Source organism: Manacus candei, unplaced genomic scaffold, assembly GCF_025592945.1.
Source record: "Manacus candei isolate 608988 ecotype Guabito, Panama unplaced genomic scaffold, ASM2559294v1 h1tg000011l, whole genome shotgun sequence".
Classification (NCBI taxonomy): domain Eukaryota; kingdom Metazoa; phylum Chordata; class Aves; order Passeriformes; family Pipridae; genus Manacus; species Manacus candei.
Window position 1 is genome coordinate 15,346,921 of NW_026138059.1, and position 18,794 is coordinate 15,365,714.

General features: G+C 35.5%; 1 protein-coding gene across 2 annotated transcripts in view; it reads left to right on the forward strand.

The window, feature by feature from the left end:
* The window catches only part of PRIM2 (DNA primase subunit 2), a 104,032-nt gene that overhangs the window by 59,805 nt on the left and 25,433 nt on the right, over positions 1 to 18,794 (forward strand). For both annotated transcript variants that reach the window (XM_051777865.1, XM_051777864.1), the window contains 3 exons: positions 1,156 to 1,223; positions 7,486 to 7,558; positions 8,651 to 8,836. In XM_051777865.1, the coding sequence (XP_051633825.1) occupies positions 1,156 to 1,223; positions 7,486 to 7,558; positions 8,651 to 8,836 (327 nt within the window). The remainder of the gene's footprint in view (positions 1 to 1,155; positions 1,224 to 7,485; positions 7,559 to 8,650; positions 8,837 to 18,794) is intronic.

Sequence of the window (18,794 nt, forward strand, 5' to 3'; positions counted from 1 at the left end):
CTAAACCTCTATACCCAGACACTGTGTGGCTTATTCTGGGGCATATTTATTTGTGGATTATAAATATAAGTTGCAGCCTACTAGGTAGTCCTGCTTCAGTGCTTGCCTTATTTGTGTGTTGGAGGAAGAATGGTGAAGCTAAACTGTTCATGCTAAAAATGGTGGCTTTTTTAATGGTAGGGTTTGGTTTTTTTTGTTTACAATGATATTTTTAGTTAGTGTATATAACAGTGCATGCTATTTTTGAGTTACCTGTAAGATACTCAAGAACTTGATGGTGATTTATACAATGTGAAATATGTTGAAATTTTAAATTTGTACAGAGGTACTTTTCAAAATACAGCCTAACTTGGTAGCCATAGAATCATTAAATGCATGTTGTATTAAATATTTCATGTTAGGTGTAAGTCAGAATTATCTGAAGTGCTGATCTTTGTAACTTTTATAGGTGAAAGTAGAAACCTATACACAGATACTAAGCAAATTTAATACATATATTTTTCCAATTATTTTAGTTAATACATCAACTAACTAGTATTTTGCAGTAGTGTGACGGTTTTTTTGATCTACAGATTATTAGGTTTATTTTTGCAGAGAAAGTTGAATGCTTTAACTAGTCATGTGAATGAGTTATAAGAAATAAAGTATGTATTTATTTTAAAACAGTCAAATTACAAAATAGAAGTTATGCCCATTTAAAAAAGAACAGTGTACACAGAGGCACGTCTGTATAAAAGTCATATAGTGCTAAATAGTATGTAAATTCCTTTTATACAAATGTAAATTGTATATAATATGGCTTCATGGAATATATTTACATTATGTGATTCATTGAAGCTGTCTAGGCAGAATATGACTTCTAGTTCAAATACGTTTGGAAAAAAGTATACCACTTTCGATTATGTCTTCCTATTTAATTCAAATAGCATTGTAATTTTAGAAAAATATTTTTTCACTGTTTGTTAACTTGTAAATATTTCTGCTAACTTCAGACTCTGGAAGGCTGTGCTTAATTATTTTTAATAGGAGAAATTGTCTTACCCAATGTTGTGTAAAGTTGTAACAACGCAGAGTGGCTTCTTACGTAATTCCTGGGTTTTGCTATCAGTTTTTTTAAGGTAATATTTTATTAATTGAACTTCTGTTTTCTTCCAGCTGACAGCGCGATCGCTACCTTCCATACAGTCTGATGAGAGACTACAACCTCTGCTTAATCATCTCAGGTAGCATAAACTGAAAGCATGAGTATATTCCTTCATACAGATTATAATAATTGTGTTAGTAGAATGCTTTAGGTACAGGGATTTTTTCAGACACCTCATCTGTGTGATTGGCTTTGATTGGAAAAAACCCAAAAGTAACCCTTCAACTTAAGAAAAGCTTTATAAATCACAGGATCACAGATCACAGAACATTCTAAATTGGAAGGGACCCACAAGGATCATTGAGTCCAGCTCTTATGTGACTGACATGAAATATAATTTATAGAACTAGTGTTGCTTATAAGTAACAAAAATTATTTGTAGCTTTTATAACATTTTTCATAGTACGTGCAAAGTTGTTAAGGTTCTTTATGAACTAAACAGATTCAAGTTACACTGCTTAGAGCATGGGCCTTCCTTGTTGCAAGTATTCTGTGCTGGTTTTGGAAGATTTCACTGTCATTGATGAATGGAGTCCTAATTTGTTCTTTTAATGGACCTAAGGAGGTTGCTGAAAGTGAACCATTAGAGTATGTTTCAACAAAACTAAATAGTCTGCCTCACTCTTAGTGGTATGTATATATAGATATATATTTCCTACTTTAGTTGTAGAAAAGGGAAGAAGAGTAAGAAAAAAAACTTTCCTGATGTTCTTCAGGTTAAGCATCTGGTCTCTTTCTTACATATGTGATTGCTTTTTACCACTATATATGGGAGAGTTTTCTTACTATGGTAGTATGCAGGAGGACAAGATCCATACAATTAGAGGAAGATGACTTAGAATCATAGAATAATTTAACTTGGAGTGAACCTCTGGAGATGATTTAGTGGTTAGATCAGGTTGCTCAGATATTTATTTCTGTTGAATTTTTAATATCTCTAAGGATAGAAATTTACTTAAATATTGGATGTCAGTAATGAAATTTCTGTTTTTGAACATGTACAGCTTTGCATTAAGATTACTGAAATTATGTTGGATGAATTAGAAATGGAATTGTTGAAGCTCCATCATGGCAGCACTGCACAGGAATTAGGATGCAGATCTAGTTAGCATGCTCCTTATTTCTTGTGGTGCTCTACTGCTTTAGGTATCTGTGCCTAAAACCTAACATTTTATTTCAATTAAAAAAAAAGTTTTATAATTTTTAATTTATAGGAAGAGGTTTATGTTTTGCTGTTTTTAGTGGAAATCAGAATAGAAAAAATAGCTTTTTTGTATCTCTCCTTATTTACATATGATTGAACTTTGTTCAAGAGCAATGAATGAAAACAAGTATTGCAGTGTAACTGTTACATAGCTGGTTAGGGATACTTCTGAATGCCAATAACCTTCAATGTTATTGTTACCATACATCTCACTGGGATTTTAAAAAATACTCCTCAATGGCATGCCTTTCTCCATTTGAAGATAAAGGGCAATTAAGTTAGCTTTTTATAAACTGTGCTCTCTAGGAGTAATTACTGAGAAATTGGAAATTTCTTTTGATATATGCTGTGTGTCTATGTAAGTGGAAACAGCTTTCAGCATCACAGCAGTCAGTCCTGTCTATGCTTTTTTTTTTTAAATATGGGAAAAGGTTGCAAAAAAAAAGTTACTTTAACAGAGATACTGTATCCCACATTTATGCTACTTGTTGTACATTCTTTTATTATCTTGGTACGTATGTTACACAACTGGTAAGTTACTTCCATTTTGATTTTGTGAAAATGGAGGGACTGATTCCAGTATTTTTTGTCCCCAACTGAAAAAAATTATACAAATGCTTCCAAGTTGCCTTTTTGCAAGTTCATTTAAAATGGAGAAAATACATCAAACCTTACAACTTGAAAAGCAGGCTCTGGCAGTAAACAAACAGGTGACCAAATAGGTCATCTCTGTTATTTGTTTCTGTGAATCTGTGATTCGTTGTGCTTCATCTTACTCACAAGAAAAGAGAATATTAGTTAGTTGTAGACTTTTCTCTGCCTTTCATTGTGTGAATTCTTACAGCAGTATTTTATTTTTGGCATATGTCAATAGAACTCTATCAGGGGAGCAAAAGCTTAGATAGAAATGTATGAAAAGAGCATACAGTTGAAGGTTACAGAGTATTGTTTAGTTGGTAAAGCCCGGCACTTTTTTTGGCACCCATTCATATCTGCTTGTGACTTACAAATTAACTAGTCCTCAGAAAAGGTGATGTTACTGTGGATTATGTCCTCATAGATATTGTAAACCATTCCCTTTTTTTTTTTAGTGGATGTAACATATGTTTTGTAATTGGATAGTTCTAGACTAAATATATATATTGTCTGTGATTAGATACTCTTTTTGTCCAATTCTGTTTCATTGGTGCTGTCTAATACTACTCATACTAGATAAAAAAAAATGTTAAAACATTTGCTGCAAGGTTGTGTTTAGGGATTTCCCATGCTCACAGTAGGCTACAAAGAGATTTAAATTGCTAAAACTTTAGCAATTTAATAGAGATGGAAACTTTGTCTAAATGCATGAGAAGAACAGTTCTGCAACTCCTGCTTTATATGGGGTGTGTGATGGCATTATAGGGGTGTAACATTCTACTGTTTAAAATCTTCAGCAGGAATAATTTTGAATAGACAAAAACTGTTGTTTGTGATCCCATCAAACTACTATAGGACTGGACCTATTTATGAATTACAGGAAGAAACTGAGTTGACTTTATTTAGTCTTGTTAAAGAGAGGCTTAGGGATGATCAAATAGCAGCTTACAACTGTTTGAAGGAGAAACATCATGGTGTTGGAATTCTCGATGGTCAGAGGATATAACAAATGACAGTGGTCACATACAACAACTTGGGAGGTTTAGATCAAACACTCGGAAAAATGTCTATACTAGAATGATTGTGCAGCAGATTATACAGTGATATAGGATCTCGGTTCATGGAGATTTTTAGGATTCAGCTGGAAAAAGCCATGGCTCACCTGACTAGTGTTGGCAGTAATCCTATTTAAAGTGGGGTATGGAACTAAATGGTCTTCTAAAGTCCTTTACAACCACCACTTATATGATTCTCTTAATTCTGTCTTTAAGTGATAGTTCATAAGGTTGATACAGAAACCAAGGGTTTTGCAAGACTGGATTTTTTTAATAGATAATGCAATACTCATGCAGACATATTCAACCTCCTTCTCACCTATGCTCATCTCACAAGCAAGTAAAGAAGAATGCACACCTTGATGGGCAGTTGTTATTTATTATCCTCAACATCTACAAAGCGCCCTTCATACCCTCACTAAATCTTGTAATACACTAACACATCCGTGAATAATACAATATTTATCAAAACCGTCCTACAGCTGTTTATTTGAAAGACATAGATCCCATTCTTGGAAGCACTGATGTAGTGGGAGTTTCTTCTTGGTCAACAGCTGTGCAAATGTATGTATTGATCTTTAGTTGCTAGGTGTTTTAGAAAACTTCTGGTAACTAAGATATTGAATTTTAGAAAAGCAGATTTTGAGTGAATGGAGGTTGAATGGAGAGACAGGAATTTATATATGGAGATAAAACAAAACTTTTAAGTGAAAAGTGAAGACATTGCTGCTTGCATTCCAGTAAACCACGAAAATAAATATTTCTAGATGAGTAAGAAGGTCAGGAAGTAAGCTCAAGAGCTATGTCAAATAAAAGAAAGAATGAGTCCAAAATAAGAGCTAAAACTGAAAGCAAAAAATATAAGAAAGTGAGAATGATCACAAACCTGGCTAGTTTGTGTCGTAATGTGTTTTCAGATCAGCAGTAGGAAGCTGTTTGCCTACATTTAATGATGTGAAAAAAATGAGGACCATTGTTCATAGAACAAAGAATAGTTTTAGATTTTTATTTTTGCAAGATTCTTGAGATTTTTCTACTAGAAATGTAGAGAAAATAATGGCAATCTGTGGAGAAAGCAGTGTGATTTTTTTTTATGATGAAACCAAGGGACTTGGAGAATCTCTACTGTAGAAAATCAGAAGACCTGGCACCTGAAACTGCAAACCTGAAAACTTTAGTCCCTTGAGCTCCTTGGGACAGGAATCCAAGAGCTTAGCTGCCAAAGGCCATATGGCTAGTGCTGGCCTTTGTGCCTAACTCTAGTCTACCATGTATTCTGGATAGATAAAGCTCATACTCTTTTTCAGAGCACCACCTCTGAAGGCAATTTGTAGGGTTCAGCTCTTTGGTGAGTAGTGTCAAGTATCAAGAAAATTTGACCTTGCAAAGGTCATATGCTGCTTTTTAATGTAAAAAAATTAATAACTTTTCCTGTTTGTGTACCGTGATGAAAATATTTGACCTTTTCAGAGTCTGATAAGTAGAATTTTTTCTTCTCCCCCTCAACCCCTTCTTAGCGTTGAGTTTTCTCTCCTTGCAATAGAGTTTTCTACCAGGTCCAGATATAATGGTCAGTAAGATTCAGAGAGCATGTCCTCTTTTAACAGTAACTTCTGAAGTCTTACTTTGTTCACTTGTAGGAAAACTTGTGTCTTCTCTTTGGACCTTCTCTTCCCAGGCCAACCTTTTCTATGGAAGCTAGGAAAAAGTAATTTTCTTTAGCTTAGCAATTTTTTTCAGTATTAATATGATTCTAATGAATACTTTAGGATATAAGCAGGTGATCTAAAATTATTATGGTGGAACAGCTTAAGAAGTTACCAGCCCTCATCCTGGGATGTGATCATTTACTGGTTTTCCTAATTGGTTGTTTATAAAAAAAAAAAAAAAGTTGCCTAAGAAACAGCTGTTGTTTGTTGTTCTGTGCTTCGATTGTAATATTTTGGGCACTGTGATTTCTGTTTTGTTTATAGTTTGCTTAAGTAAATTGATGCAGATCTGTTTCTACAAGGGAATTTAGATAATTCTATAGTAAAATTCATAGTAATAGACATACACAGCTCAAATACTTTAAATTATTTATCTTATTCTGTATTATCTTGTTGTGTAATGAAAAAAATCTATTAAGTACAGCAGGCTTTCCTAGTGCTCCAGTGTGTGCGAGAAGTAAGGCTAAAGAATAAATGAATGCACTATAATTAAACAAACTATTTGTACTCTAGTAAAATCAACTGTTCATTGTATGCTTTTCATACTTCATGGTATTGAAATGCCACAAAATAATTTGCAGCACCTAGTATTGTCATTTAACAAAATGTCTTTTTTTCTGGAGTTAAACTCTACACGCTGTCGAAAGATTTAAGAAGTTAGGTAAAAAATCCCTCTTGCACAAGGATATTTGTTCTTACCCAGGTTTTGCAACCTACTTTTTGGATGAGTATGCTGTATCCAAAGCCCCTGTTTGCTTTATTGCCTGCTGTGCTGTCAGCTCTTGACTTTGGTTGGGTTCTGCTGTAAGCATTTCTCTGATCCTGTTCTGCAGCCCTGCATATATCCTCATTCAAGAAGTCTATATATTTAAAAGTAAAAGCTGGGCATTAGGTGTTGAATTTGATTTGAGGTTACTTTGGTGACAATGTCTGATGTGTGACTGTCTCTGCTGTAGTGTATGGTTACAGCTGGTTGCATGGTGTTAGGAAGAGCACTCCCAGCAGCTTGAGGGAGATGATCCTTCCCCTCTACTCAGCACTGGTGAGACTGTATGTGCAGGGCTGTGTCCAGTCCTGGTCTCCCCAGTACATAGGAGAAGAGGCTGAGAGAGCTGAGACTGTTCAGCCTGGAGAAGATATGTTTCGGGACAGTGTGGGTGTGAATCTTAGCAATGCATATAAATAGGTGTCTGTATCAGAGGAGGAATGAAGAATACAGAGTGAGTCTCTTCTCAGTTGTATGCAGTGATAGGCCAGGAGGCAATGGGTGCAAACTGATATACAGGAAATTCCTCTTAAAACATAAGAAAATGATTTTTTTATTGCCAGGGTGGTCAAACATTGGACCAGGTTACTCAGAAGTTTGAGTCTCTGTCCTTGGAGATGCTCAAAACCCAGCTTGATGAGGTGCTAAGCAACCTGCTGTAGCAAGCACATGTTTTGAGCAGGGAGTTGGACTAGATCATCTTCAGTGGCCTCTCTCAACCTCAACAGTAGCATGATACTGTGATGACCCCTCACCACTCTTTCCAGACAAAGGGGGTAGGGAGCGTTTCTTTACTGTATTGGCTCTAAAGTTGGTTTTATAAGTGTCAATTACTTGGTTTCTGGTTTTGCTGATATAAAATAATTGCAGCCTAGAATTGATAAAATAATTTCTTTCTACATTCGTATACTTAAAAAAATATTTTTTTGAGCAGCTTTAAATGGTGCTCTTCTGTTTGCTTTGTTTTTCAGCCATTCTTATGTTGGCCCAGATTACAGCGTCCAAAAGAACACTGGAAAAATTTCTCTAGAGCAGATTGATTCTGTAAGTCCTCTGTGTTTCTGGAGTTACGTAGTATGTTGAAACATAACTTTTTAAATTCAAATACTCTATGTACAAACAACATAAAAAATGTTTCTCTTTTTTTTATTCATAGTTTATTTTTAACTGTTGAATGAAATTGTGATAAAGTTCAAAATAAACCAGAATTAACTAAAAATGCCTCTAATCAGGGCTATAATGAATTGCCTAATTTTCCGCTTAATTTTGTGTACTTTCACAAATACCTAACATAATTATAAGGAGAGTTTAACAAAATTTTCTTATTGAATAATCTTGCAACCCATGATGTTTAGTTTATGATTATTCCATTCCCGTATTAGTATTTTCACTGCTCTTTTTTTGACTTACAGAAGGGGTTTTGAAAACAGGGAAGTAAATAAAATGGATTGTAAAACACACATGAATGTTATAGAGTCAATTAAAAACACATAGTAACTATTTTATCTGAATTTTAAGAAATGTGTGTGTTTTCAGTGTCCATCTTAACCATTACAGAGTTCCTCTGGTAGTGAATTCGATGGCACGACTCACATGTTAAAAAATAAAAATGCAAAGCCTAAGTAAAATTGAATGTTACATGTTTTCTGTTCTCTGAGATCTTGCTTTATGCCAAATAGTATTTTTCAGGGAGTAAAACCTGCAGATTAGTTGCAAGGAATTTTACTCTTGCTTGTTGTTTTTCAAAGATGTTTTTTAGAAAAAAGTCCCCTTCCCTAGCCCCCAGGAACTCTTATCATAGGTCACTTTGCCGTTCCAGCAGCTGAAATAAGGAAGAGACAAGAAATATTGTAATGGAATTGTAGATATATGTTTCCTGGCAGCAATTAAACCTGTGTTACTTTGTAGCTGAAGATAGTCTGTACCCCTCTGTCCTTTGGCTTTTGAGATGGTTGTTGGATTTGATGGCTTACGGACCCACTTGTGTTATGGTCAGTCCCAAAGCTCTCTGTACACGCATAGCTTTTCTTCCAGCCATTGACATTTTCAAGTGGAGCTAGTTAATAATCACAGGAAGCATGTATCCTACAAATTAAATGATCAGTATGCCCTAAACAGGAATTTTTCTCTTGCCAGCTTTCTGTGAAGTCGTTCCCTCTCTGCATGCGGCAGTTGCACAAAGCGCTGCGCGACAGCCACCACCTCCGTCACGGGGGGCGGATGCAGTATGGGCTGTTCCTAAAGGGCATCGGCCTGACTCTGGAACAGGCACTGGAGTTCTGGAAGAGGGAATTTATCAGAGGAAAAGTGGATGCAGATAAGGTAACTCAACAAATGAAAAATATCTAAATATGTGAATGTGAGGATGTAGTTGATGTGTACGTTGCGTTACAGATTTGAATAGCTGCTTGTTAAAGTAAGTAATTGGGCAAAAGGCACAGTAATGTATTTTAAAGGTGGCTTTTTTTTCCTCTCTTTTTGCTTATGATCGTAGTAATTTTGTTGGGCATTTACCTGAACTATGGATAAAGAAGGCAAGCTACAAAGAGGCTTTTTATTGATGAATACTAGAAATATCTTACTTTACCATTAGATTGCTAGGAAGCCGATGTCCTTTGTGAAATACAGGTATTATATGGCTAAATTAATTCACCAAGCAGGTAAGTGACCACAAACATCTGAAAGACAAGGTTAGCTTTTTTTGTTGGTTGATTAAAAAGTATATTAATTAGACATCTGTGTGTGAGGTAGGCTTGCCTTAGCAAATTTACAGTCTAAGAATAAAAAAAGAAACTGGAGAAGAATGGAGACAGAACAATATGTTCAAGGAAATGGTGAAAAAATGCTGTTCGGTGCAATGGGAGGCATTATTGACATATTCATTGGCCTAACCCTTGCTAATATTTTTGATAGTATCATGAGTGAGGAAGGTGTAACATATATATATGCTATCTCTTTGAGAGCATGAAAAATGCGTGCTAATTTTTGAAGGATTGTGACCTCCTCTTTAACTTGAACAGCTTAGGTAGAATGAAGTAGGCTGCCTCATTTTTTCTAGCTCCTTATATGTTATGATTTAAGAGGAGATACTTAATTTGTTAAAAAAGAAATCCAAAATACATTTCTGTAGAAAAGTTTCAAGAACAGCTCTGAAGAGAGGTAATAAAATTTTTAGTGGAATGCCAATTACTTCCTAGTTGTATTGAATTTGCATGGCCAGGTTTTGGTAGGGGATGAGGCTACAGGGATATGGCTTCTGTGAGAAGTTGCTAGAAACTTTCTTCATGTCCGGCAGAGCCAATGCCAGCTGGCTCCAAGATCACTGGCCCAGGCCAAGCCCATCAGTGATGGGCATAGCAACTCTGGGACATTCTGAACATATTCAAGAAGGAGGAAGAAAAATTTTGTGCAATAGCAGCTTCATCCAGAGAGAGAAAAGTTGAGACTATGTGAGAGGAACACCTCTGCAGACCCCACGGTCAGTGGAGAAGGAGGGGGAGGAGGAGGTGCTCCAGGCACCAGAGCAGAGATTCCCCTGCAACCTGTGATGCAGAGCATGGTGAAGCAACTGGGACAGCTCCTTCCGTGGAGGTCTGTGGTGGAGCAGAGATCCACCTGTAGCTCATGGAGGACCCCAGGCCAGAGTAGGTAGATGCCCAAAGGAGGCTGTGATTCCACAGGAAGCTTATGCTGAAGCAGGCTCCTGGCAAGGACATGTAACGCCAGGGAGAGAGGAGCCCACTCTGGAGCAGGTTTGCTGGCAGGACTTGTGACCCCATGGGGGACCCATGCTGGAACAGTCTGTTCCTAAAGGACTGCACCCATGGAAGGTGATACCCATGTTGGAACAGTTTGTGAAGAACTGTAGCCTGTGGGAAGGACTCATGTTGGTGAAGTTCGTGGAGGAGTGTCTCCCATGGGAAGGACCACACACTAGAACAGGGGAAGAGTGTGAGGAGTCCTTCACCTGAAGAGGAAGGAGTGGCAGAGACAACATGTGATGAACTGACCGGAACTCCCATTTCCTGTCCCCCTGCATCGAGTGGGAAAATCAGGAGTGAAGCCAAACCCAGGAAGAAGGGAGGGGTGGGGGGGAAGGTGTTTTAAGTTTTATTTCTCATTACCCTACTCTTATTTGATAGGTAATATATTAACTTTTCCCCAAGTCAAGTCTTTTGCCTGTGACAGTAACTGGTGAGTGATCTCTCCCCATCCTTATCCCAACCCATGAGCCCTTTGTTTTATTTTCTCTCCCTTGCCCAGCTGAGGAGGGGAGTGATAGAGCAGCTTTGGTAGGCACCTGAGATCCAACCAGGGTCAACCCATGACAGTAGTTGAATTCAGGAAAATCCAGACTTTTCAATTGCCATTTCCTATGCTTAAAGGAAACTGAAAGAATAAAAGCAAGCTATTAGAAACAATAACTGTATAAAGATACACATTTGTTATTTCTATTTTCAAAGAATATTGGGAGAACATACCTGATTCCACCTACTTGAGCTTTGACTGAGTATGTACATGCACATGTATGAAGATATGTATGCACCTTGGATCCTATTTTCAATCACAGGTTTATGACTTTCTACTGTAGCATCTTTGTTAATAGGCCCTAGAAATAAATGAAGTTTTATAATCCTATGTTTAGCTTCAGAAGTTAGCATATTGTGAATTAAGCAAGGGGTTGTAGTTACTGCATTTGTCACAAGCAGGCTTCTTTTTCCATGTAATTTTGGTTCTACTCAAGTTCTAGAAAATGAGCTTCAAACTGGGGTAAAAAAGAAAACTAATTTTTCACACCTCCAACTGAAATTAGAGGCCTGTAATTTTTCACAGTAAAATGTCGTACAATGTTTAATGTCCTGAAAAAATGAGGATTAATACAACTGTTATTGGTATTTTCTTCTTTTGACATTTTTGTTTTCTGGCATTCATGCCATTGTTTCTTTCCTGTAGAGTGGAGATAATTATACTGTTTTATCCTACTGGAGTATTGTGAATATACACATGCGATACTTTCTAAATATTAAGGTTAATTATGTAGCTACCAACTGGTATTTTGCAAAAATGGAGTGTTCAATTTGTTTCAAGTGGTTATGATTTCAAAATTGTTTGTTCACATTTGTTTTTAATGGATGCAACATCTATGCCAGTTCTCAATCCAAAGAATTCTTGGCAAACAACTTCAATCTTTAGTGGGATAGAAGTTACCTTGAACACATCAGCAGCAAACTGGCGTGCATGTCTCCAGGCTAAGTGTAGGCACATTGACAATTTGCACCAAAAAGATCTCCTGGGTTCTGAATCACTGATGTGAACATGCCTCAGGGCTCATTGATAAGAACACCGCAGAAAAATTTTTAAGAAATTATATTTTACCTTTAGAGAGGAATCTGTGAAGTATATTGTAAGTGAAGTGTGAGACCATGTAGTTAGTGGGGGAAAAAAATAATCAAGTACTGCCTATAAAGAAAGCACTGAAACTGGTACATATGCTCTGTTGGTGGGGTGATGAGGAATGATCATGTGCTGGCATGTTCACAAAGAGACAAATGCAGAGTGCAAAATGAACCTTTTTTTTTGTTTAGCCACTGCAATTAAAATTACTCTGCAGATTGCTAGGTTAAGAGTGCCTAAATGGTGAATTATTCTTGTTCAGATGAAAGGATCAACTGCCAAATAATGGTAGATGCGTTACTTCTGACTGAATGGTTGTGCCAATTGGCTTCATAACCTCAGTATTGTTTTAAGACTGGTTTGTTTTTTCTATAAATTATAATCTTACTCCAAACAGATATTAATTCTCATAGATTCTTTCGCATTCTGTCCTTCATGCTTAAAAACTCCCCATCCAATCCGAAAACGTAGTGGGGGGGTAGGGGAACACGTAACTCCAGTGTGCTTTAAAAATACTTGAAATACAAAAGTAATAAGATGACAAGACAAATGAAATAATTACAGTACATATGTAAAAATTATTTAATAGTTGAAAATAAAGTCCTTAGTCGTAAAGATCATTATAGTGGAGATCATTAATTGGTTGTTACTGGTTTCAGATATTTTTGTATGATTAGTCTGTGAATGTGAAAAGGAAGAGTTGAAAGATAATGCAGTACTTCAAACAAAGGAAAGAAGGGATGGAGAATCAGTTTCTTTGAGGGATTATTCAGTTACTTCTTTAGCTAATAGCTTGGAATCTTGGTTTTGATACAGATGGGAGACTTTAAGGCAGCCCATCACTTTTTGCTTTCTTTTGCTGTATATATACTTGTGATATATATTCTCTTTCTTAGCAGTAATTGGTGTATGGTGGTACAAAATGCTCTCTTCTAGTACTCTGATTATTTACTGCTGTGTACAGAAGAACAGTTGCTAGTTGTGCACTTCTGTGTTGAAAAATAATTCCTTTGATATTGCAATTTGATATGGCATTGGCTTTTATTATTGTTGCATATACTACTGAGGTGCATCTTATAACTGTACATGAGTTTGGGGGTTTATTTATTTAATAAATCTCCAGAACTTAAGTGTTACTAAAAATTATCCTGATGATAGAAAAGCTTTCTTGTCCTTGTGTCTTCTTATTGAAAAAAAGGCATGGCTCTTTAGCCATTGTATTTTCGGACTCTTTCCTCAGATGTGGTGACGCTCTGGCTAGTGGAGCATCTCATTCTTTCTGACTCAGTTTTCCAAATCAACTTACTGCAGTTTCATATGGCTTGTTGTTTTCTATAGCAGTTGATCACAAATGGCAAGAAGCAGGTAGTTTTCTTGTGGTCAGAGATTCTTCTTCATCCCTTCCCCCTAGTGAAGGTCCTCATGACAAGCCATTTTGTTGGAAGAGGAAAGAGAAAAGTTTACACAGATTAAACCTTGATCAGAGTCTGTTGTTGGTAAAGAAACAAACCCTTGATAATTAAACTTTTGAACTTCAGTTGATTAATATTTTTTTAGATGTTTCTTCCACACATGATGATCTTGTATGAAACTGAGGACAGACAATGTGATGGCCATATAGTGCATCAATATGCAAAGGAATAAGTCTCCTACTCTTTTAAGTGATGAAACTTTGGGATGAAGATACGTCCCAATGAGATAGTTCCAGTGACTTGATTTTCTTGGCTCTTCAGGTTTTTTTCCAGATGATCTTAGGGGGTTCTTGAGTCTGGAGTTAAGTGAGACTTTACCTTGATTGCAAACAGCTGGTGATGAATGTTTCTGCCAAGGCCAGCCAGAAATTCTGTGAGAGTAAGCCTGGACTTGAGATCTCATGAAATCCTTTCCAGCCTGAATTACCCTGTGATTCTGCAGACAAGTCTTAATCCAGGTGGAAGTACATTTTTGTGAGAGCCAGGCACTAGAGGGAGACAAGATTGTAAGGAATAAACAAATGTAATTTATAGATATACATTAGAAGTGCTTATGCTCTAATGCTTTGTCAGTCTATACAATTATATCATTAAAAAGCCCTGTGTATTTAAATGAAAATAGAAATAGACAATTGATAATCTGCCAGGTCAGTGCTTTTAAGCATGTACAACTATCCCCAGTTTATCCCAATCTGTCTCCAACTATTCCAATTTATAATGCGTGGTTCTTTAAAATAACCTCCACCTCCTCAAATCCCTAGGAATATTTTCTTTACCAATCAGTTGGTTATGTTTGGTTTTGGTATTTTACTTTCTCATTTGTTTGAGATTTGGGGGCTGATTTGCTGTTAGATTTTTATTTTTTACTTGCCCCCTTTATATTGGGTATTGCTGCCTACTATTTTGGGAACATCTTTTGATTCATAAATCAGAAAAGGATCTTTATTTTGTCTCATTTTTAATTTTAATTGAATGTAACTTGTTACTTTTATTCTTGAATTATTTAAACTTTACAAATCTGAAGCATGTTGAACAGCAAGCCTCCATATTTAATATCTAAGAGATAAAAGTTTAAATATAATTGAAATCCCTCTATGTGGATTAAAATCTCATTTTTAAAAAATTATACATCAGTCATGTAAATAGGTAGCCAGGCTTGAATTCTCCTGAGATAAATAAAGGCTACTATAGAACCTGAAAAAAAAATGTTTTTTCTCTTCTATGATATATTAAAAAAATGTTTAATAAATATGCAACATGTATTAGCTGTAAAATCTCCTGAATTCACTACAAGTGGAGTAGTATGTCATGGTAACGAGGCATTAATATCGTAAAGAGCATTGTTCTTGCTTTCATCAGTTATCAGGGGTCTGGATATTCAATTTCTTGATTAAATTGTATTTTTGTGTTAAACTTATCATAAAATGAAAAATATTTTTTTTCCTTCCACCAGTGACTGTAAAAATTAGTTTCAGTAGAACCACTTGCTATCTGTATTTGTCTTTGGTAATTTGGAATTTATGATTTCATGCTCTAGTTGTAGTGAGGTAGAAAAAGTGGATTTTAAAGATTTTGAGTGAATAATTTTTAGTATTTATTGGTAAAATTACATTCCATTTGCAACATTATTATATGTTGAATTCTTTAGCTGAATGAAAATAAGCTTCAATTGCCATTAAAATTGGGTTATTTTTGGCATAATGTCTCATAGTATGTGTGTTAATTCTAAACAAGATTGTTGCAATCATATATTATCATTTTTATTTAAAGTTGTGTTTTATAGGTGGGAACTTGTCCTTTGTGTGCTGTGCACATCCATTTGTGCTTGCTAGCATTCTACTCCCTTCTCTTTTAGAGGGTTTCAGAATTTTGAAAGCTTATCTGAGTACTGCTAACATATTACTGACACACTGGTCTGCATGACTTAGTTTCTGTCAGTTTGTTTTGTATACCTATTGACCAAAGCAGTAGGAAGGAGATCTGTCATGGATTCTGGAATCGAGAGGACTGAGAACACACACTCACAGGAGTTGCATTTGATTGTATTCCAAGAAGCAGAATGCTGAGGGACCTGGCTTAGTGGTGGATTTGGCAGTGTTAGGTTTATGATTGGACTCGATCTTAGAGGTCTTTTCTATCCTAAATGATTCTGTCGTCATACTTGAATAACTTCTTGCAGAGTACTGTTAAATTCTGCTAAGTCATAGGAAGGAACTGGGATAAGATTCCTCACTGACTGTATCAAATGTATATATGATTAGCAGTGCCTGTAAAGATATAACCCTGGCCCTTGGCTAAGGGGCAGTCCCTATTAGCGCTGTCAGTGTTACTTCTGTTTGGTCATGTGGACACAACCACTCTGTAAAGACTGCAGAAAATTAGCTCATGTAATCAGAACTAGAGATAACTGTGTGCTTCCTGTTTAATTAAACATTGTGAGATCAAATCAAAATAAAGTTTGCATCAGATATTGATTTTTATTAGGACTTAGATACAAATAATAGTATGAAATTGCTGTCATTAAAATAACATGCCATCTTGTATTTATGGATGCCTGATAGGATTAATGATACAAGTTTTATGGAGCAGTTGATACAATTCTGCTTTCCTGACAGATAAAAAATTCTGACTTTGCTGCAAAGGGATTTACCAGCAGCATCTACATTGTTCACAATCTTCACACAAATATATGCAAGTTTGTAGGTGTTGCTGCTCTGGTCTCTTTAATAAACTAAAAATATAGACTTGTTCTGTGTCTGTTTCTCTTATAGTTTATTTTACTTTTATTTTCAAATTAGACAAGTAAATTAAGCACATCATAGCTCTGGCTGACATATAGGAAGTCAGATGATGAGAAATCAGATGTGAATATAAGATTAGGTATTCTTTGTGATGCTTGGTGGAAGTGTCCTACCACTTACTTCAGGAAAATAAGATGAAAATAATATATTTTTTTACCATTCTTGCCCATAAGCTATGTACATTGTCATCCCTGAAAAGGTACTGTTAACTTATAACTTTATGTAAACATAAATATATAAACAAACACACAGACTCACCCCGTACCTCCCAGTGGTAGATGCTGTTTCAGTTCCTTTTGGCGGGTGAATAATCTGCAACTTCATTTGGTACTGTTTTCTTTCAGTGTGCATTAGAATTTTGTTTTGACTGCCACATCTGGAGTTCTGAGCTCTATAAGGAATAAAACCAAACCAAACACTTCTTTACCCCTTACTTGTAGGGATTTATTTTACTTTAAACAATACTGCCTGACCTTTGAAACCCAAGATTTATCAGTAAAGTTAAGGATGCTAAAATGGAAGTGTCTTTGGGCCATAATTACGTTTTAATTGTGCTCTGTAGCTAATGTGGATGCATATTAAGCTCAATCATATTTCTGTGTATTTCCCTCTGAAACTTTCTTTTCTCAGGTCTCAAATTACAAATCAGCATATCAGTGTATCTTACAGTTATCTAAGCTTATTGAATATTGATAAAAATCCATTTCAGTGTCATTTTATATTTTCATTTTTTGTTACAGAAACTTTGTTTTTTAAAAAACCTTATAATTAAAAAAGCGTTAGTTTTTGCATAATAGATTCAAAATCTTAAAGCAGTATTTCTTAAAAGAAATGGACTTGTTATAAAACCATTATTTTTCACCTTATTTTTGTTTCATGGGTGTTATTCTAATAGACCATCTGATGATACAGACTAGGAAACATAATACAATATTAAACTATGATATACATGAAGGTTATTGTGTGGGCACATAAATAGGGATCACAATAATAAGTGCTATGGTGAAAATGTGTGCTCTTTCACTCCAAGCACACGATTGTGCTTTTCAATTTTCTTAATTATTCTAGTTAAAACTGGAATTCTCCAGTCTTTGTTGTGAAGCCAAAGTTATGGTGGCATTTTCCCATGATTATTCACTTTAAAGTACTTTCATTTGTTCAGCTTTTTTTTAACCTGTTAAAAATGTATCTGCCTTTACTTTTGATTTTCAGTTTTCATCATATGACTTGCATTAAAAGGGAAAATTTTGGACAGTCTTGCAGCCTGTGGCATGTCTTAAGGACAGAGAAGAGCTCTAGCTACATAATTGCTCTTCCAGGACATCAATTACAGTGCTGGCATAATTTTAGTGATGTTTTTAACTGTACTAGCTACCGTAAAAAGAAATAGGATCAGTTTTTGTAGTTGTTACATATTAGGCACCAAAATCTATGTTTAGTAAGCTAATGTATGAGCTGATTAGTGATAAGGTTCTTGCACTGAAAAGAGTGAAAGCAATAATTATCTTTCCTGTACTAAAACTAATTTAGATCAGAATCTGCTCTCTTATGACTTGTTTTATTCCCAGCAACACACATTGCTGTAGATATTCCATGCTGTAGTATCTTTTTAGAATTGTATGTATAAAAACAGATGTTGAAGCCAGACCTTGAATTTTGTAAGATTCCTTTTGTAGTCTTGAACTGCTTGTCAGTCTTGCGCTTTATTATAGGTGTAGAAAGACTGTGTACTTGTCAGAAGAGGTTTCTCTTTTATTGGCACTCACAGCAGCAGCGAGAAAGTCATTCCATGACATTTTAAGAAAAGTAATGGATGGATTTACCTATCTGGTTGATAAATTTCTGCGTTGAGGGATTGTGAAGTATCTGAACGTCACGAAATATAGAACCTTTAGCTGGGTCTTTCGAACATCTTCTTAACCATACAGCTCTCTCTCTAGCCATCTGCTGAAAAATACCTGTGGTACGTTGCCACACACACCACCAGTTATTGTACTTAAGCTCTTTGGCTATTTACCCCAAGTAAGACTGGGGATAACTGACTTTGAGATGCAAATCTTTTGATCTGTATCACTTGAATGGCAAGCTGAATTGCATAGCAGGTCTCTTCCAGTTGAGTTCCTCTGCTTTTTGAACAGAAAAGTTTCGATAGAATAGTTTCTCAATCTTGATATAATTGTTTGTAAGAATATTTTTAAATTATTTTATTAAGCATTCAGATAAACTGACTTCCAAAACAAATCCCAGAATCCTGTATACTTTGCCTTCTTGTTTGATAATGTCTGTGTAATTGTTGTAATATCATATAACTGTCATATTCCATCTGTCTATATTCAGCCAGTAAATTATGGCTGTATTTCATATTCGGTCATCCAGAAAAGCAGCATGTTGTATCAAATGTGCACTCTGCTGATATACCACAGTAGGCACAATGTAAATAAAAATGTACTTTTGCTTTCAGAATTAATTTAACATTCTGCCACGTCTTTAAAATCTGCTGATGAATAAAGACAAAACAGCTCATAGATTATTTGTTCTATGCACAATTGTGTTTTGAAAATTTAATATATTGATTTAGGAAAGTGAAATTACCATTATAGGGTAGGGCTTAAG